Raw genomic sequence first — 21,391 nt, forward strand, 5'->3', positions numbered from 1 at the left:
TGCATGAGGCCCTGGCTGCAAAACTAGAATGAAAACCAAAAAAAGCATTACAAAATGTAGCAGGATAGTGTGGGGCTTCACAAAACTCCCTGATAACGAGTTTGTTCAAACAACCAAGTAGACTGACACATGAGCATGGACATTTACCCTGCATGGCGCTACCTTTATCTATATGTCAAGGAAAAACGCACTCTGAGATAGAGGGTTCTGCACTTCTATGATCTTAGGGCAAGTAACTATTTAAGTCTTTGAATCCACTAAACAGTAATTATGTGCTTTAAGAAGAGAATAAACGTGGGAGCCGGGCAGTGGCATAGTGGGTTAAGCGCACATGGTAGAAAGTGCATAGCCGGCATCAGGATCCCGGCTCGAGCCCCCGGCTCCCCCACCTGCAGGGGAGTCACTTCACAGGTTCTCTCCCCCGTCTTTCCCTCATCTCTCCATTTTTCTGTCTTATCCAACAAAGACGACATCAATAACAATAATAACAACGACGATAAACAACAAGGTCAACAAAAGGGAAAAATAAAAATAAAAAAAGAATAAACAGAAGGAATGCATTAGTGACTAACTGATTTATAAGTTGTGTGTGTGTGTGTGTTTCAGGAAGGACTTTCTTTTTGTGAAGAACCATTTTTCAGATTGCTCTCATTTCCATATGCCTAGAAGTTTTATGTTTTTGTCACATACCCTTTTTTTTTGCCTTCAGGGTTATAGGTGGGGCTCAGTACTTTGAATCCACTGCTCCTGGTGGTCTTTTTTCCATTTTTATTGTATAGGACAGAGAGAAATTGAGAGAGGAGGGGGAGATAGAGAGGAAGAGAGAAAGACACCTGTAGACCTGCTTCACTGCTTATGAAGCATCCCCTTGCAGGTGGGGAGCTGGGGGCTCAACTGGGATCCTTGCACAAGTCCTTGCACTGGGTGCTATGTGTGTCTAACCCAGTGAGCTACCACCCAGCTCCCCTTTGTCACATACTATTGTCCAGGAATTGACTAGAAGGGAGATGCAAAGCTTGAGAACCAAGATACCACTAAACCTTCAAACATATACATACTTGGGTGAGGACGACCTGCCAGCATCCATCGAGGATCATAAGGAGTCTTTGTGGGAACAAACTCAATGATTCTGTCTATAGGATCCTTGGAGTTCAGGATAGGGACTGAACTGTGCACACTCTAAACGGAGATCAAGAGAAAAGAGCTCAACAGTTAGTGAAGAACAGTAACATCCTTCAATATCCAACAATCATTACAAAGACTTCAGGGTCTACAACACAGACTAATACCCATTAGTCCCATCCATGAGTTGGAAGCATCCCAATTGTGTGCCAAGCCTGGAAGGACATGAACAAACCCTCAAAAATGCATGTAGAAGCCTGATATCCAGTTATAATCCTCACTGTTGATTTCAGAAACTGTCCAGAGGAATGAATGGTGAATACAAAATAGCAAGACCACCACAAAGAGGAAGTTTTCAAATGTTGGAGGTCAGAGCTCAGAAAGGCTGCAAAGGCCCCCATGACAGAAAAACACTGGAAAGGGGACTCACTGAAGAAATTCAATGGCATTTTAAATGATGGAAAGCAAAGGATGACTTTAAAAAAAGAGAGAGAGAGAGAGAGAAAGAAAGAAAGAAAGAAAGAGAGGAGAAAAAAATATAAAAAGGAAGAAGCCAATAGCTTTCAAAGGAAAGCTCGTTAAGAAACTCTTACCATAAAAAGGTGACCCCAAATGTTAAAATAGTGAGTTGGAGACTTCTGTCAGTGCAGGGTGGGAGGGTGGCAATGGCTCACCTTAGGCATGTAAGACAGCCAGTGCAGCACTGTGAAAACCCCTTCAAAGTCATCACAGACGGTGCTGTGGGTCACTCCATTGTTGTGCATGATCTGGATGCCTCCAAGCTGGTTATTGGAGGTATATACTTCCCGCCCAAGGACCTACAAAAACAAGCACAATTAAAGACATTCATCTCAATAGAACTAAGATACAATCCAGTTCCCCCCCGCCCACACAGAGAATCTAGCCTCCATAGATTTTTTTTTTCTTGAGGGTTTTTGGTTTTTTTTTTTAATTTAAGAAAGGAGACATTAACAAAATCATAGGATGGGGGGGGGGGGGGTACAACTCCACACAATTCCCGCCACCCAATCGTTTGATGGCCTTTGGTTCTGAAATAAAAACTGAGAATGTAAAAAAAAAAAAAAAGGAAAAAAGAAAAGAAACTTGTAATGATTGAGTCACATAAGCTACAGCAATTTAAAAATAAGGCTTGCTCCCACAAGTTATTAGGGATACACAGAGCATCTTTTGATTTTTGAGCTGAAACTTGGGGTGGGTAGGGGAGCCCTCAAGCTGCCTCATCATGCACTGACCTGGTGAAGTCCTGCATATATGGAACTAAGGCACCATGTCTACATTCTCACAAGACTCAGTTAAAAAATATGCTGGAAGATTTTGGCTCCTCATTTTTTTTTTTTTTTTCAAACCAGAACACTGCTCAGCTCTGGCTTATGGTATTGCTGGGGATTAAATGTGGGGACTTTGGAGCCTCAGGCAATAGAGTTTCTTTGCAAAATCACCCTGCTATCTACCCCCACTCTCATTTTATTTATTTTTTAAATCAGAACACTGTTCAGCTCTGGTTTGTGGTGGAGTGGGGTGGGTTGAACCTGAAACCTCAAAACCTCAGGCGTGAAAGCCTTTTTGCTTTACCATTATGCTAGTTTCTGCACCAGGCCCCCTGGCCTCCTTTAAACAGGATTACTTTTTCCCCTTACAGATGATTTTTTTAAAACTAGTCCCCACACACAATCCCTAAGTCTGGTAAAATCCTGAAGCAACTGATAATATACACAAAACCCTTGAGCCTAAATTCCCTTGCGTGCTGGGTGCAGGGCTGTGATTTATACCCAGGCCTTCTTCCCCTTCATCTTTCCCTCTGGAGGTTCTAGGGAATTTAGGGCCTCCATTCCTGGTGTATCCCCGGAGGAGTTTAACCTTTAAGGTCCAAGGGCACCTACCAATTGGAAACTACAGAATTTCCTTTAAAGAAGAAAGGAAGGGGAAAAATACTTGGGGACTTAGAAATTGTAGGGTTCTTTTTTGCCCGTGAAGATTGGCTAATAATTTCTTTCAGGGAGGGAGGTTTCTGACCCAGCAGATGGAAGCCGGGCAGCCTGATCACTGACTATTGCAAACTGCTGAGTGTGTAGTAATTGCCAGTCATCTAGGGTAGCCCTGGAGAGCTCTAAACAGTTGTAGAGCGCTTACAGTATTTTACCTTTTCTTTTCCCTCTTCCTTTAGAAAATAACTACAACACAAAATTTCTTCCTTACTTTTATTCATTTCCAGTCGCTGGGGAGAATCCACTAAATGAAAGACTAGCGGCGTCTACCTCTTTTGCCCCTTCTTGTTAGGAGCTTTGAGAGGCTCCTGCATGCTGGGTCATAGCCCCCCTCACCCCCTCCCGTCAAGGCCCTCCAAAGGCTGAGGAAGTTGGTGACCAGAGTAATCACCTCAGCGTGACCCAGCTGGCCTTGGTTCCATTTAACTTCAGTTAGGACGTGTGGAGGAGATGCTTCTGAAAGGAATATGAAAAACAAAATTGCTCTCAGATTACTGCTTTCCTTGATAAGGAAGTGCAGGGAACGGACCTTTGCAGGCAGCTGGAGCTGAGGAACATGCTGGCAGCTCATCTGAAGGAGCCTCAGGAGCAGGGGATACCATATCTGACCACTGGGCTCCCACCCTCCTCTCAGTCTGTCTTTAATCTCAGCCCAGGCACTGCCGCTCTTTTCTCATTCTCCTGCTGTCTCTTTCCATTTGCCCTCTCTCTGACTGATACACTGATCTCTCGGTCACTCGGCTTTCTGCTCCACTGAGTCCATATTACTAATAACACCTCCGCCACGGCCAGTTTACCTCATGAAGGCAGGAGCACATCATTACAAAATAAACTCATAACTTTGACATTCTAGCAAATACACGCCGTTTGTTATTTTTATGGCTTTAGTCTTTCTAACAGGCAGAGGGCATTACATACCTGTTTCATTTATATCTTTAAGTGTGTGCACACATGCACACTCACACATGCATCAGGAAACAAAATAGAACAAAAAAAATAAAAACAAAAAAAACCCCAGCCCCAAACAAATATCCAAAGCATTCAGCTATGGGGGCCCCTGGTGGGGACAGAAACTCTTGTCACTCAGGGAGGCCACACTCTGATCCGGCTCTGGTTTTATGGGTATCATAAACCCGATGGTCCACAACTGGTCCTTCTGGGACAGAATGCCTCTTTGCCAGAAGTCGTTCAGTGTGATCAGCAATATTTTTAATTATTAAAATAAAATTGTAAAGGGAGAAAGAAATAAAAAGGAGTCACTGCGCTGACCCTGAATAGCTGGTGTGCACAATCTTTGTCAGGAGCCAAGAATCCCTTGCTGCCTAACAGAGAGCTGGGAGGTAATTCTTACTCGGAAACACAGCTTTCTTTCCCAGGAAACACGGTCTCTGGTATATAATAAGTGTCCAACCACTTAGAATCCCACACGTTTCCAAAATTAGGATGGGAACAAGCTTGGGGCAAGGGACCCAAGAAAATGAAGAGCTACTTAACTGTTCAAATATAGCTTCAACAAATGTCATTGTCCCTTCATTTCAAAATGGAAGAGAGCACCCAGAACCAGGCTGTGTCCAGAGGCTCTTACACTTTTGCTTTTCACTCCATATGCTTACAAACTAATGGGGAATAAACCAGAAGGAGTAAGACTTTAGTAACTTGGCATGTCTTTCCTTTATAAGCAGAAGAAACACAGGTTCTGACACTTTGGCATTGTTCTTAAAAGCCAACAGTCTATGTAAATGTCATACTGACCAAGAATATTACTTCTTGAATATTACAAAAATTTTGCTTTTTTTTTCTTTTGCTATGTGAGAAAATTCACCTGATTTTTAAATTAAGAAAAATGATCGGACAGAATAAAAACTAAGAGTATCCAAATGCTTCTCTGACCAGACTTATCTTAGGGGGTAGGTTGGGGAACGGACAGACAGAGAAACCAAAACTACTGCCCTAACCACGATCACAGCTACTTAACAGTCGGTGAAGAGAAAGAAATGCCCTTCAGTTCATCTTCAGCGGCTGTATGTTTGAAGCATGCACCAGCAGAATAAGGGCACACACAGCAGCTCCTGATTTACAGGGGGCGTTGCTGTCTCAAGTGGTTTTAATGATTTTAGAATACTTCACAACAAAAGCTCCAGCCAAAGAAGCAGAATATGGGCTAGGACAAAATCCATTCTGTCTCTGAAAAGATTATGTAGCAATAGTTATGTAAACCCTGAACAGCATCTAGGAAGGCAAAGAGCCCACATGGATAGCAGTTTGACTACTCAATCTGCTACACTATTAGCTTTCTACAGAAAAAAAAATCTATGGTAAACAACACTCATCAACATATTTTCCTGGAGTAGGTTAGTTTCATTCATTGTGTGTGTGTTTTTTTCTAATGTACGTACATATAAGTGAAATTGTTTCCCATGTTCCACTTCCCAAAATATTCCTCCCACATTTTTCTGCTGCATGATATAAACTTCTAACTTGTTTTCTCAACAAGCCGCAACAACCATTCAGCAGTCCTGCCTCCTAGTCCCTAGACTATGCAGAGATTGTACCAAGAAATACAAGCAGGTAGCAACCTCTGAGGGGGCCTACTCAAGAGTACCCATGCCAAGCAAGCTGAATAAGGACTGAATCTGAGAGAAAAGAGGAGCTACATCTACTTTCATTGTAAATTTAAGTCTCATCCAGCACTTCATTCGTTGTAGCCAGCAGAAATAAGAATTAAGGGCACAACACCAAAGTCAGTGATGAGCAGAGACACACTTGTTTTAAAGGTTCCATCAAAAATACTTCATAGCCTTTAGAAATGTTGAGATACGTAAAGAAGCACAAATGAATGCAGCTGTACATACATGCTAAGGTCTCTGCTGCTGCTGCTGCTACTGCTTATCTAGAGACACTGCAGACAGCTCAGGTTTACCATAGCTGACAGGCAATGAAAACAGTCTAATATACCGCCTGCTCTCTCCCTTAAATCCCTTTTTGGAGATCAAGATAAACATGTTCTTCCTTTCCCCAGTGCTCCAGACGTTTGACTGAAGTGGCAGAGCATTGTGAGGTATTGTGCAAATGAAATCACTGTGTAATGCTGAATGAGGGCCGTATTTACTTGTCAGGATATTTGTCAACACAGGCATTGAGATTTCCAAGTTCCACAGATGCAACTTTGTGCAATTTTTATAAAATTGCTATTGTCCTGATAGACACATTATGTAGGAGACCCTTTGATGCATAAGCAAATATTTGCAATTGTTTTCTAAAGATGTGAGAATGACATACGAATGGAATAAGAAAATGAAATCCACCACTACTTTCCACTTTACCCAATCTCCTCCCACCCCCTTAATAAATTCTAGGTGGGACAGGGCAATTTTCTATTTAAAGGAACAAGGGGTACAAAATTACTTTCACATCTAAGAATTAAACTACAGCACAGTCCTTACTGCAAACCTCTAGCTCATCAAGATTGTTTCAATTCTTGAGAGGATCTGAAGAGGGTTTTTTTTTTAAATTTCTTGAGCAATTATCATCACTGGACTTTTATACATGGTTGATAAAGGTTTGGAAAGATAAAAGATAGCTATGAAAAAGGACAAATAAAATCTGGGGGAAAATGGTAAAAGGGGAAAAAGAAATGAGGGAATATAAGAAAGAAATGGGAGACAGAGAGAGAATACAAGAAGGGAAAGAAACAAAAATGCAATAGCTCTTCTACCAGTGCTGCTAACACCCTCTTCTCTGACCTGAGAAGACTACATTTTTAAATGCTGACAAGTAACTCAATCTCCAATTAACAATTTTAAGTGGTGCAGTACATATTGCAGTGTAAATGTTTCTTCAGGAATATATCCAAGGGCGAGCAGAATGAAATCCCTGGGGAGACAGGACAGAGTTTTGTGATCAACAGTACTTGACTTTGATGCCTGAAGTACCAAAGGTACCAGGTTCAATCCCCAGCACCACCATAAGCTATGCTGAGCAGTGCTCTGGTAAAATAAATTAATTAACTTAAAAAAAAAGTATTTGGATATTCCAAGACACAGTCTTTGACCTGGAAGGTAGCTTAGCAGTAGTGTCTGCCTTACTTGTCTGAGGCCTAACTGACATGAAGGCAACGAAGTGGCACTCCCTGCATGCTGAGGCAGTTCTCTGCCTTCTCTCAAAAAAATAAATAAAATTAAGTGATAACTGGACTGAAGAGATGGCTCAGCTGCAGAGTGCATGTACTAGACCTATTCCTGGAGACATTTGAAAAAAAGGTCTCTAGATCTTAATGCACTTCCTCTCTCTATTGCCATTACTGCTACTGGTGAACCAGTATGCTGGTTGGCAGCAGGTAGACTAGAGTTGGGGGTAGAGATGCAGATGTGAAAGTCTTGGATATGAGTATAGTGGAAAAGGAGAACACCCACTGCAAAACCAGTAATCTCTGAATTAACTGGAATAGAGACTGTGCTATCAACGAGAAGACAAGACAATTAGCTGAAAAAAGGCCAAGACACAGCAAAATAGCTCACTTGGAGAGTGTGTTGCCTTGCAATGTGCATAAGTCAGATTTGAGCCCAACCTCCACCGCATTGCATGATGTTTCAGTATAGTGGTCTCTCTTTCCACCTCTGTCTAAAATAATAATAGCAATTATCATTATTAAAAAATAAAAGTGTAAGAGGGTGGGGTGGATAGCACAATGATTGTGCAAAGAGACTCTCATGCCTGAGGCTCCGAGGCCCCAGGTTCAATCCCCCATCCCCTCATAAGCCAGAGCTTATTAGTGCTCTGGTTTTTGTTTTTTTTTTAAAACAGTGGTCCAGGAGGTGGTGCAATGAAAAAGCATAAGGTTCCTAGTTCGATCCCCGGCAGCACATGTGCCAGAGTATTGTCTGGTTCTTTCTCTCTCCTCCTGTCTTTCCCATAAATAAATAAAATCTTAAAAAAAAAAAAAAAGCGCAAACAAAAAATAGCCTAAAGTTTCTTTTACTGAGTAGCATGGAGGAATATTAGATGGCAGGAAGGCAATGATTTGAAGTAGACTGAGTGAGGGGCAGAGACTAGTTTTTAATGAAAAAAGCTAACATAAAGATATTCTCCCAAACTGTGGGGGCAGGGAGTGACTCTTGTTATGATGGTGATTCCCTTTATTGTGCAAAAAATGTTCAGTTTGATATAGTTCCATTAGTCTATTTACGCTTTTGTTTTCCTTGCAATTAGATTTGAACCAGTGAAGATGTCACAAAAACTGTTACGGAAAGAAGAGCTCTGGTGGTCCAGGAGGTGGCGCAATGAATAAAGCACTGGATTCTCAAGCATGAGGTCCTGAGTTCAATCCCCGGCAGCACATGTACCAGAGTGATGTCTGGTTCTTTCTCTCTCTCTCTCTCCTCCTATCTGTCTCATTAATAAATGAATTATTATTATTTTTTAAAAAATAGCTCTATGTTTTCCTCTAAGCATTTGATGGTTTCTAGCATAATTTCTGCATGTTTGCTCCACAGAGACTTTTTTTTTTTTTTTTTGAGATGAGAGCACTGTTCAGCTAACAGTGGTACTACAAATTGAACACGGGACTTTGGAGCTTCAGGTATAAGTCTTTTGCATGTACACGTACACCTAAACATACATACACATACAATCACTCGATTTCACTCTTTCATACACACACACTCACACATACAATCACTCATATTCACTCTCATTCATACACACACACTCCTCAAAGACTTTATTAATTAGACTACTGCTTAGGTCTGGCTTAACGTGGTGCAGGGAACTGAACCTGAGACTTTGGAACGTTGGGCATGGACAGCCTCTTTGCATAACCATTATTATCTCCCTCACCCTGGAGTTTACATTTCCTATGATAAAATGTGGTGGTCCAGTTGCTCTCCTTTCTCCATTTGATATTCTAGGCTTCCTTGTTTAAAAAAGAAAAGAAAAGAAAAGAAAAATTAGACGACTGATTTCTGAACTCTCAATTCTATTCCATTGGTCTGTGTGTTTATTTTGGTTCCAATACCAGTCTGTTTTGATAATAGTGGTTCTGTAGTATATTTTGAGGCCAGGAAGCATGATGCCTCCATTCTTGCTTTTTTTTCTGAGGACTGTTTTGGCTATCTTGGGTATTTTCTTAAGCAAAATGAGTGGCTCCATTTTTCTGTTCTTTTAATTTTCCCCAGTGTAGATCCTGGGTTTTTCTTTCAAAATTCATTATCTGGGCTAGAATAAAATCAGTAAATCTACATTATATAGAGTCACACTATATTAAGGTTGTCCTAATGAGCTGCAAGTATACTTTATCTATTGAGAAAAGGCAGTTTAGTAATGGGTCAAATAGAGAATTATATGGTACCCAAAACATGATTATATGTTCCAGTGGTCTTGACTTCTACTTGTAGTAGGTTGCTGGAAAAATTATGAAGCATTTTTTGCATGACTTTCCAACAACTCATTATCTTAAGTTATCAGTTGCATTTGAGTATGTTCTTTACCTTAGTAACACTGAGTTTCTTTTTCAATTTTCTCTACTATACATACTATTTTAAAGGATTTAAATTCTAGACAATGAAACATTATTAGAATTAGAAAGCAGACAAGAATCAACCAGAAGAAAAAAAGAAACACAAAAAACTTGAAGCCTAGGTATGATAATCTGTAGTTTAATCTAAACAACTCTTAAAGCTTCCCTTTCATAATTCAACACTCCTGACTGTGTACATTAGTTGATTAGACTGTGTGAAGATGGCCACTCTGAAAGAAAGGGAACACAGCTAGATTTGGATCCATGCACAGGGGACATTCTCTAGAATGATGAACAGCCAGGAGTCAGATTTCTAAACAATCTCGTTTCCTGCATCTTTATCATATTCACACAGCAGCCTGTGCACAGTCAGGGCCCTGGTCGGTCTCCCTCCGAGAAGAGACTGGAGTCCTTGCATTTCTAATCTACCAACATGTGTAGTTCTTGCACTTTTAATTTATGAGTGTTTAGGGGGGACCTCTCTGACTTGGGAACATATTGGCTTGGTATAATGCTTGGAGATTATTAAACTCAGAGCTATGCTCCACTATCAAGTCTACAGATCTTTTATTTAGAAGATATGGTGCTCTAAATGCACAAAGAGCTCCCTGTCACCTTCACATTAAAGCCCCTAGTGCCTGGTAAATGGAATTATATAGCTGTCATCTCCTTTCCCCAAAGTTTTAAGAGTACAATGGGCTCATTTTTTCACACTCCATCCCAGCTTCAGAACTAAGAGACCTACTTTGTATTGATTTAAGGTCTCAGAAATAAATAAACCTGCTTCACCGCTGTGATTCACAACAAATTCATGATACACTATTGCATGATATATTTCAAGCTCTTGCTCTGGCTCTCTTTTTCCTCTGGTGAGTGATGGGGGAGGTGGGAGGTAGTGGGGAGCTGCAAAGCTGACAGCCTGATGGTTATTGGAGATGGCTGCTGACTGCAAATCCAAGAGCAGACACTGTTGGAGGAGTATGGGATTTTTTTTTTCCTACTAGGAGGCAAGGGTGAGAAGCTAATTTAGTTGAGTTTTAGGCTGGGGCTGGAGAAGAAGAAAGGTTAAGGAGAAAGAGGGGGAAGATGGAATAGCAAAACTTCAAGTAGACAATGATCTGCAGAGATAGAGCTATGAACATTTATAGAAAGAGAAAGGTGAAGAAAATTTAATGTAAGATTGACTGGAAAATAAAGAAGCTAAACAGCTCTGCCTAAGGATCATGCTCATAGTTCTAAGAGGGCACTTAGTTTGATTCGGGAACAATGTTTTCTTAAAGGCAAAAGGTGAAGATACCCTACATACCACAGAACCTGTGAAGTAAAAGTAATTTTTTTTTTTTTTTTTTTAACCAGAGCACTGTTCAGCTCTGGCTTATGGTGGTACAGAGGCTTGAGCCTGGGACTTTGGAGCCTCAGGCATGAAAGTTTGTTTGCATAACCATCATGCTATCTACCCTCTGCCCAAGGTATTCCTTTATTCCAATATGCAAGAAACATCAGAGTCCTGTAGGTTAAAACTGATGGCCTCACCTGAAGAAAGAATAGAAGCATAATGTAGGTCCATTATTTATGAAACAAACCAGACACTCAAAATGAGGTAAAAGGGTAATGAAAGGTAGCTACTTAAGCTTTGGTTTGTGTAGCCTTAGAGCTATCGAGCAGTTCTGACTTTTATCTCTTCTACTAACTCCTAAAACAAGTACTACCAAAACACGGGGCCAAGTGAATCTTAACTTGTATCTAACTATATGCCACCCTAAAATCCCCAATTCTCCAAATGTGTATCAAATCTGACTTCTGACTTGGGATGAAAGGGAAGCAGAAAATGGGTTCCCAGCTCAAGGGAGGTGCTTTAATGGTAAACTCAACAGAGTCAGAAACAACATTATATTTCATACTGCATAGCTGCACAAAAAGAAATGTATTCCAAAAGCTTTGTGTGACTCTTAAGGTTCTATAGTGTTTCACAGAGCTATTAAGCCACAGTTCTTTCTCTTGTAATTACTACATTTTCATACGTTTGAACTGAGAAGAATGTTGTTTTTGAAGAGAGTTTATTTTCTTTGAATAACATTTTCATCTTCTCTATCTTTACTTGTGAGAAGAAAAAAAAAAAAAACACTCCAAAAGTAAAAGCACATGGGAAAGATTCTGGTTCAACTCAATTCTGTATGGTTACACAAAACTGGGAGTTGCTTTGTTAATTTCGAACAGTATTTTTATTTTTTTAAAGAGAATTTGTCTTTCCGTATAGAGAAACAAACTTTTCCCAAAATTAATAACTTTATATAGATGAAAGTGATTGGTTCAGAAAGTACAGAGCTCCCCACTATACTGAAATCTTCAAACATACCGTATTTGAAGATAGTTTCACACGAGAAAAGTCAAGTACACAACAAAAATACAGTTGGGTGATTGGATTCTGAGGATCTTTCCAATTCTTAACATTTGTAATTCTTTTTAAAAAATATTTATTTATCTATTTATTCATTCCCATTTGTTGCCCTTGTTGTTTCATTGTTGTAGTTATTATTGTTGTCATTGTTGGATAGGACAGAAAGAAATGGAGAGAGGAAGGGAAGACAGAGAGGGGGCGAGAAAAATAGACACCTGCAGACCTGATCCACTGCTTGTGAAGCAACTCTCCTGCAGGTGGGGAGCCGAGGGCTCGAACTGGGATCCTTACGCTGGTCCTTGCGCTATGCACCACCTGACTCCCCAACATTTATAATTCTATGTCATCCATCATCAGTATCAACACCTATGAGGTGCCTTCTTAGTGATTCAGGTAACTTTTAAAAAAATATTTATTTATTCCCTTTTGTTGCCCTTGGTGTTTTATTGTTGTCATCGTTGTTGGATAGGACAGAGAGAAATGGAGAGAGGAGGGGAAGACAGAGAGTGAAAGAAAGATAGACACCTGCAGACCTGCTTCACTGCTTGTGAAGCAACTCCCCTGCAGGTGGGGAGGCGGGGGCTCGAACCGGGATCCTTATGCTGGTCCTTGTGCTTTGCACCACCTGTGCTTAACCCGCTGTAATACCGCCCGACTCCCCCAGGTAACTTCTATAACGGAGATGGACGATTCTACTCTATAAGATGTCCAAACCCATAATAAGTGCCCAGAATAAGCCTACTGGCAATTTAACAAGACTCTATACTGGAATCAGACGTACTTGGTACAATTTTCTATCAAATCTGAGGAACATAAAATGAGAAACAAATAAAACAAACCCCCAAATAGGACCAGATGTGTGTGTGTGTGTGTGTGTGTGTGTGTGTGTGTGTGTGTGTGTTGGGGAGAATGAGTGGAGATGAAAGGGTGGTAGGGATGGGAAGACACTTGAAAACTATGCCATTCTGATCATCACACTCTCTTCTGAGAACTTGTTCATCATGCTAAAATGCTAACGCATGAATTACTCAGAAAGGAAGATCAAACAAATACCCTCTTTATTTACTCTTTCAAAAGAGTGATCCCATCTGGAGCTACAGGGGTGTGAGGACCATCTATTGTGGAAATAGGTAGGTAGGGACTTCTAAAAATGCAAATTGCTGAAGTGATCCTTAGAACGATTATGGACTGTTGTATCAACAAGTCCTTAGGGACTCTTGTGGACAGATGACTGGCACATATACTGCCCTATCAGGACTGAATATGGTGCCTCCCATGTTAATGGCTTTTCAAAGAGCGGTTATTGTCTATAGATAACATCTACTGGGAAAGTCAACATATGAATGCTCTGTCACAGTGAGGACTGACATCTAACAATATCTTAAAGGAATTTTTGCCTCCCAAGAATGGTACAGTATAAATAGTGTGTTTGTATTTCCTATCTAGGCTTGGATAATGATTCACAAAGAGAAAAGACCCTAAAGTACCCCATAGGGAAGACTACAACACTGTTAGTGATTCACCTATATTAACTCATTTAATCCTCACAAAATACTGGTAAATAGGTACTATCGTCATCTTCATATTACTGTTAATAAAACTATGACCCAGGAAGGTGAAGTAAATCTCCCAAGGTCACACAACCAATAGGTTAGACAGTCAGGAATTAAACAAGTGTTGACTGGCTCTAGGGTCCACAATTTCAACTATTCCCACTTCTTTAAAATATATGTAAATTACATATATTCACAGTGGGAACTAAATAATCTCTTCTTCCCTTCTCGAGCCTCTGGGACACTCTCCTGTTGTATGTTGCAGAGTTATAGGTGAGTATGGAGTATGTACAATACAGGCTCCTGGTGCTTTAAGCTCAAGGGAGGTGCTTTAATGGCAAACTCAACAGAGTCAGAAACAACATTACATTTCACACTGCAGAGCTGCACAAAAAGAAATGTATCTGAAAACTGAGTCTTCTATCAAATATCAAAAACAAGATTAGCAGAATTATCCCCTCCAAGTGTAATGTATTGGCCGAGCCAAACATTTCATATACTTTCTTTTATTTTCCTGGCAGATTCAATGGAAATAGGTACCTGGGTGCATTAAAGGAGGTGAGATAATAGAAGTTTTCTTTAAAATGCCTATCACAAGGAAGTCATGTATATCCTAAGACTGTTACTCATGTATCACATACACTGGCTTATGCTCTACCTCCATAGACAGTTAATGTCCAGAGGATAAGTCAGAAGCAGATAATTCTAATTTCTCTGTGCAGAGAGGGTTCTCAACAAATCTGGAGGTAGTGTACAGAGAGTTAGCAGGCTCTATTCTACCTAATATTCGCTAATAATACTAGGTCTTTCCAGTCTATTCATCAGCTGACATTATGCTAAACATGTTAACTAGAAATGAGGAGGGAAAGTAAATCTAAAAGTTACTGCAAATGTCCAGTGACACCTTGACTTAGGTGTTTATGACTCTACAAATAGGTTACTGCTTTTGCCAGGCCAGCATCACTCACTTTGAGCAGGGTAATCTGTCACATCCATAGATCTGCCTTTATCACTCACTGAGGCATTTTGAGGAATCTGCCATCCACAGTCTACAAGTTGAGGACAAGGAACTTACTACCTTCACCTACCTTGAGTGATATGAGATAGTAAGCCCATAAAAACCCCCCTTACTTATGTCATCACTCTCATGACATTTAGACAAAAAGGAAAATGACCAGACTTCCTTTCCTTATCCAATCTAGTAAGACACTAAGCAAAGGGTATAGTTTTTTTTTTAATTACCTTTATTTACTTATTGGATAAAGACAGCCAGAAATCAAGAGGGAAAGGGAGGATAGAGAGGAAGAAAGACAGATAAACACCTGTACCACTGCTTCACCACTCATGAAGCTTTTCCCCTGAAGTTGGAGACCGGGGTCTCAAACCTGGGTCCTAGTTCATTGTAACATGTGCACTCAACCAAGTGTACTACCACCCAGCCCTGGGAATAGAGTCTTTGATAAATGAAAACTTGGGGATGTGGAAGCTCAGGTTCTGATCATGATCTTATCTCTGTCAACATTAACAGTCATTTCACCAGCATTTTAGTGTTCTTCTCATCTGTAAAATGGACTTTACAATAATAGTTTACTTCAGAACATTGCAAGGAGCCAGAGAGAAGTTCTTGATTCTAAATTTCAAATAAAGCAATACAGACTACCTCTAACCACCAGTCTAAAGTTCACACAGAAATCTGCTTCTAAAATAATCAAGAAAACCCAGATACTGTATCTCTAACTGCTAATATTTTGATTAAGTTTACAAATAATAGCAGACAACAAAGAGCAAGGAAGAAAGTGAATGAGAATATACAAATACTAGGTCACAGGAAAAAAGCATTAAGATACAAATGTGAGAAGTACTTTTTGGGGCTGGGGAGACAGTATAATGGTTATGCAAAATATTTCATATCTGAGGCTCTGAGGTCCAGGTTCACTCCCCAGCAGCACCACAAACCAGAGCTGAGCAGTGCTCTATCCTCTTTGAATTTCTCTTTCTCTAAAATAAAATAAATACAATAGGGAGTCGGGCAGTAGTGCAGCAGGTTAAGCGCAGGTGGCATGAAGCCCATGGACCAGCATAAGGATACCAGTTCGAGCCTCCAGCTCCTCACCTGCAGGGGAGTGTCTTCAGAGACGGTGAAGCAGGTCTGCAATGTCTATCTTTCTCTCCCCCTGTCTTCCCCTCCTCTCTCCATTTCTCTGTCCTATCTAACAATGACAACATCAATAATAACTACAACAGTAAAAAAAAAAAGGCAACAAAAGGGAAAATAAATAAATAAAGGATATATATACACATATATATATGAAGTACATTTTGGTTTTAGGAAAAAAAAGTGGCAAAGAATAGCCAATGAACAAAAACACTTTATAGGTACAGTAAAACCACTGAAAGTAAAAAAAACAAGGTTATACAAAGAGACTTTCATGTCTGAGTTTCTAAAGTTCAATCCCTCTCACCACTATAAGCCAGAGCTGTTCAGTGCTCTGGGGGAAAAAAGTGGGCAAAATTGACTTCTCCTCTTCCAATCTGTATCTCTAATTCCTTCATCTTGCCTGATTGCTATGGCAAGAACTTCTAAGACTATATTAACAGTAATGGTGATAGTGGGCAGCCCTGTCCAAGTCATTGATTGTCAGAGAAATGGAAATAAAGACAACAATGAGATACCACTTCACTCCTGAGAGAATGTCATATATCAGAAAAGGTAGCAACAGCAAATACTGGAGAGGTTGTGGGGACAAAGGAACCCTTCTGTACTGCTGGTGGGAATGTCAATTGTTCCAACCTCTGTGGAGAACAGTCTGGAGAACTCTCAGAAGGCTAGAAATGGACCTACCCTATGACCCTGCAATTCCTCTCCTGGGGATATAGCCTAAGGAACCCAACACACCTATCCAAAGAGATTTGTGTACACCTATGTTCATAGCAGCACAATTTGTAATAGCCAAAACCTGGGAGCAACGCAAGTGTCCAACAACAGATGAGTGGCTGAGCAAGTTGTGGTCTATATACACAAATGGGATACTACACAGGTATTAAAATGGTGATGTCACCTTTTCAGCCCATTTTGGATAGAGCTTGAAGGAATCATTTTAAGTGAGATATCAGTCAGAAACAAATGGATGAATATGGGGTGATTTCACTCACAGGCAGAAGTTGAAAAACAAGATCAGAAGGGAAAACACTAAACAGAACGTGGACCGCAGTTTACATATTGTGCCAGAGTAAAAGATTCTGGGGTGGGTGGGGGATAAGGTTCAGATCCGGAAACATGATGGCAGACAAGGACCGTGTGTGGGTTGAATTGCTATGTGCAAAACTGAGAAATGTTACATAGGTACGAACTACTATATTTTACTGTTGACTGTAAAACATTAATCTCCCAATAAAGAAAAAAGTTAAAAAAAATAAAAATAAAAAATGTCACCTGAAAAAAAAAAAGGTAAAAAACAAGAAGTCACTAGAATATTTATATTTTATATGTAGCTTACAGTTGCTGACTACCAAAAAAAAAAATCCTCTGAAAAGTAAATGCCTTGGGGCCAGGCGCAGTGGGTTAAGCACACATGGAGTGAAGAGCAAGGACTGGCACAAGGATCCTGGTTTGAGCCCCTACAGGGGGTTGCTTCACAAGCGGTGAAAAGCAGGTCTGCAGGTGTCTATATTTCTCTCCTCCGTTTTTCCCTCCACTGTTGATTTCTCTCTGTCCTAACCAATAACAATGACAGCAATAACAATAATAATAACAACAACAACGATAACAAAGGCAAGAAAAGGGAAAAAATAGCATAGCAGTGGATTCCTAGTGCGGACATCAAGCCCCAGCAATAACCCTGGAGGATAAAAGGGGGGGAAAAAAAAAAAAGACCTAAATGCCTTTGGAAGCAAAAGGTAGGAACGTCCAAACTGATTAAAAATAGGTCAGCTAACAGCAGGCAACATCACGTGTTCCTGAGATGCAGTGCGGCCTTGAGGTACACATGCAATGTCTTAAGTTGGGAATGTGTGTCTCTCCAGCTTCACGTCGATTAAAGGAACAAACAATTTACATCTTGCTGCATGACATATGATATATGAAGTGTCAACCCATTGTCTTCAGATGAAACCATGGGAAGACAAGTCAGAGATGGGGTTTAGGGGCACTGGGAAGGAGAAGAGTAACAGGGAGAAAGAAAGTTTTTAAAAAAATCTCTGCCTCAGCAAAAGTTTTCATTAAAATTTTAGACAAATGATCCCTGTGTCCTTCTCCCTTGCTGCCTGGGGCTCCAGCTATTTCTATGCAAATAACAACCTCGTGGTTTATATCTTATTATTTCCACCGGAGCTGCAGCGACATGACCTGAGACGTGTAAGAGGTGGTGGGTGGGGGTGGGGGTGGAGGTGGGGGGTTAGGGAGGGAGTTGGAGACAGAAAGAGAAAGGAAAAGAGATGGAACGGATGTTCACTCAAGTGTGAAAAAATATTGTCAGGAGTGAACGTCAAGAACAAAAAAAAAAAAAAAAAAGGCAGGAATAACGTGTTTATTTCAGTCCCCCACACACCCCCGTCGCAAACCAGCACCTTTTAAAATTCATTGGGCATCAGGCGATCATGCACAATCCATCTGCTTTCACTTTATCATTTGCATTTCATGCCTCCTGGCTTTTGATGTGCTGATACTTTGATGCAGTCAGGAGACGCGCATTATCATTATTTCAATTTTCAAAGGGGTCAACGGGATCGGCACTTGCACACACAGATTTTTTTCCCCTGCAACCTCTACGTACCCCCCTCCTTTCTTATTTTTCACCCTAATGTTTAACATAAAGGATGAAGACTCCCAACAGTGGGGGTCAGATGTTCACAATCAAAGACCTTGCATATAGCGCTTACATTTCCATTTCACACAGGTGCACGCGCATTACAAGGAGAATGGTCATGGCTTAAGGAAGCTCTACATTGCTTCAGACAAACACAAAGACCTGCTCATACATGGGCACTCAGTGAGGCACACAGACAGAGAAAGACAGGAGTCTGAAGCAAGATACAGACACAAAGAGACAGAGAGACCAGCACTCATCCAGGAAGAGACATGCATTCGAAGTGACCTGCACAGAAACAGGGCAGAAAAGACAGAAATTCCTATACAAAGAAAAGCAAACAGAGATGTGGGACGACATGAGCACAAAGGGAGAACATCTATGACGAGTGAGTGAGAGGAATCAATCTGAGAATGTAGCACCTGTATGGTTTCCTTTTTCATCCCTGATAAACAAAGGGGCAGAAAGGACAAACTCAATGAATCTGCATGAAATCGAGTATCTTCCAGCAACATGACTATATTTAAGAGGCACTGACATAACGATCATGAAGCAGGAAGAGAAGGATTAGGTAACCTCTGCAGCTGATTGTTCCTTGTAGGTACAAATGATAGTGTCTTTCGAGAAATGAGCATTGTTTGGCAAGTTTCAACTGCAGCTTTATATCTTTTCCTGGCAACTAGACTTCACCTTTAAGAAGCAGCCCTATAGACTAAGAAGGTAAATGTGATAAACATGATCAAAGCAATTCAGCCAGGTTTTAAGAAAAAAAAATCACTAATGTTTTCTATGTGGAACAAATAGTCAACTAGTAGGTTTTTAGGAAAAAAAAAAAAAAAACAAGCTCCATGGCAATAACACAACCATCTTTACTTTTGTAATATTCTTTTAAAAATGTTTATTTATTTATTCCCTTTTGTTGCCCTTCTTTTATTGTTGTAGTTGTTATTGTTGTTATTGATGTCATTGTAAGGTAGGACAGAGGAAAATGGAGAGAGGAGGGGAAGACAGAGGGGGAGAGAAAGATAGACACCTGCAGACCTGCTTCACCGCTTATGAAGCGACTCCCCTGCAGGTGGGGAGCCAGGGACTTGAGCAGGGATCCTTACGCCAGTCCTTGTGCTTTGCGCCACCTGTGCTTAACCCACTGTGCTACCATCCGACTCCCACTTTTATAATATTCTTCGTGAATAAAAATGTCAGGTAGAAAATAAGAAACTCAATATGGAAATGTACCGTTGTGGCAACAATTCTGGAAATCAAAATTTCCCCAATAAAGTAATAGTAAAGTTGGAAAATAAGAATAATTTGATAAGATACATTTTAGAAATTAGCTCTGCTCAGGCCTGGAAATATAAAAATTCAGGTAAAAACAAAGCAAAACAACAAAAAGTCCAAAAAACAATTCTGCCTTCTCAGCCAGTAGCTACAATTCTCTCTTCAATGTTCAATACCTAAGAAAGTCCTTACCGAAAAAGGGAAAGACTTTAAAAGATACCATGGGGTGGGGAGACAACGTCATGGTTATGCAAAAGATATTCATGCCTGAGGATGTTCCAGGTTCAACCTCAACAGTATTATAAGTCAGAAAGCAGCATTGGTCTCTCACTTATTCTCTCTCTCTGTATCAGTTGCTCTCTGTCTTGTTAAAAACGAGTATTATGGGAGTCGGGCGGTGGCGCAGTGGGCTAAGCGCACGGGGCGTAAAGCACAGGGACCGGCGTAAGGATCCCAGTTCGAGCCCCCGGCTCCCCACCTGCAGGGGAGTCGCTTCACGGGCGGTGAAGCAGGTCTGCAGGTGTCTATCTTTCTCTCCCCTCCTCTCTCCATTTCTCTCTGTCCTATCCAACAACAAAGCAACGTCAACAATGGCAATAATAACCGCAACGAGGCTGCAACAACTAGGGCAACAAAAAAGGGGGGAAAAGTGGCCTCCAGGAGCGGTGGATTCATGGTGCAGGCACCGAGCCCAGCAATAACCCTGGAGGAAAAAAAAAAACAAGTATGATGATGTGAAGATGGTGACATCATTTTTAATAGCTGAGTTACTTCACTGAGTACATATACCACAGCTTTCTTAGCCACTCATCTATTTTTGGACATTTTAGGTTGCTTCCAAGTTTGGGCTATTACAAATTGTGCTGATATGAACATAGATTGTGTGTGTGTGTGTGTGTGTGTGTGTTTCCTTAGAACCCAACAGAGGAATTGCTAGAGCTTTACTTAACATGATTATGTTAAGTGAGACAAGCCAGAAAGAGGAGGATGACTATGGGATGATCTCACATATGGGCAGTACTTAAACAAGAACAGAAAGGGGAAACACAAAGTAAAACTCGGACTACTTTTGGTGTATAGCACAAAAGCAGAGGACTCTGGGGAAGGGGGTGAGAGGGGTGGGGTGGGGTAAAAGGTAAAAAAAAAAGGGGGGGGATGGAAGGCTTTCAGGTCCTGGTACACGATGATGGGAAAGAACCCAAGTGGGGGTACGAAAGTGTTATGCTGAACCCTAATGTGGCAAGACGAGAAATTGTACCCATGTGCCAATAACTATACTGTAAAACACTAACCTAATAATAAAATATATAATGCAATAATAAATAAAATGATTTTAAAAATACTGTTAGATTGTCAGCAGTTTCTCCCACGGCAATAATGTACTTCAGTAGGGATAGTTTAGAGAATCTTCATTCCTATGTCATGCTCAAAAAAAAGAAAGCAGGACTGCCAAGTTTGCTTTGTTTTGTTTTGGTGGATTTGGCACTTTGCAAATGTGCAATGTCACCATTGTCAGCCATTTTTTCCATCAGATCAAGATGCATAAACAGGAAATACAAAGGAAGAGGGAGACAACATTATTTATGTGTGTAAATTATTGTCCCTCTTTTGACAGGCAAGGAAAGTTGAAAGCTGAGAGGTCCTATGAGTAGCACAAGGTCAATCAGTCACCCTTCAGACTGTTACACATTTGTGATTCTGGAAAAAGAAATTTC

The 21,391-nt window shown here is 40.6% G+C and overlaps 1 protein-coding gene across 8 annotated transcripts in view; it reads right to left on the minus strand.

Annotated features, from left to right (window-relative positions):
- The window catches only part of LOC103108101 (acetyl-CoA carboxylase 1), a 338,374-nt gene that overhangs the window by 8,419 nt on the left and 308,564 nt on the right, over positions 1-21,391 (minus strand). For 7 of the 8 annotated variants that reach the window (XM_060203908.1, XM_060203911.1, XM_060203907.1 and 4 more), the window contains 2 exons: positions 1,797-1,940; positions 1,059-1,179 (listed from right to left, as the gene is read on the minus strand). In XM_060203908.1, coding sequence (XP_060059891.1) covers positions 1,059-1,179; positions 1,797-1,940 — 265 coding nt within the window. Of the gene's footprint in view, positions 1-1,058; positions 1,180-1,796; positions 1,941-3,517; positions 3,585-21,391 lie in introns of those variants that run through there. The other variant, XM_060203914.1, reaches the window with a different exon arrangement.

The sequence above is a fragment of the Erinaceus europaeus genome, chromosome 12 (assembly GCF_950295315.1).
Source record: "Erinaceus europaeus chromosome 12, mEriEur2.1, whole genome shotgun sequence".
Classification (NCBI taxonomy): domain Eukaryota; kingdom Metazoa; phylum Chordata; class Mammalia; order Eulipotyphla; family Erinaceidae; genus Erinaceus; species Erinaceus europaeus.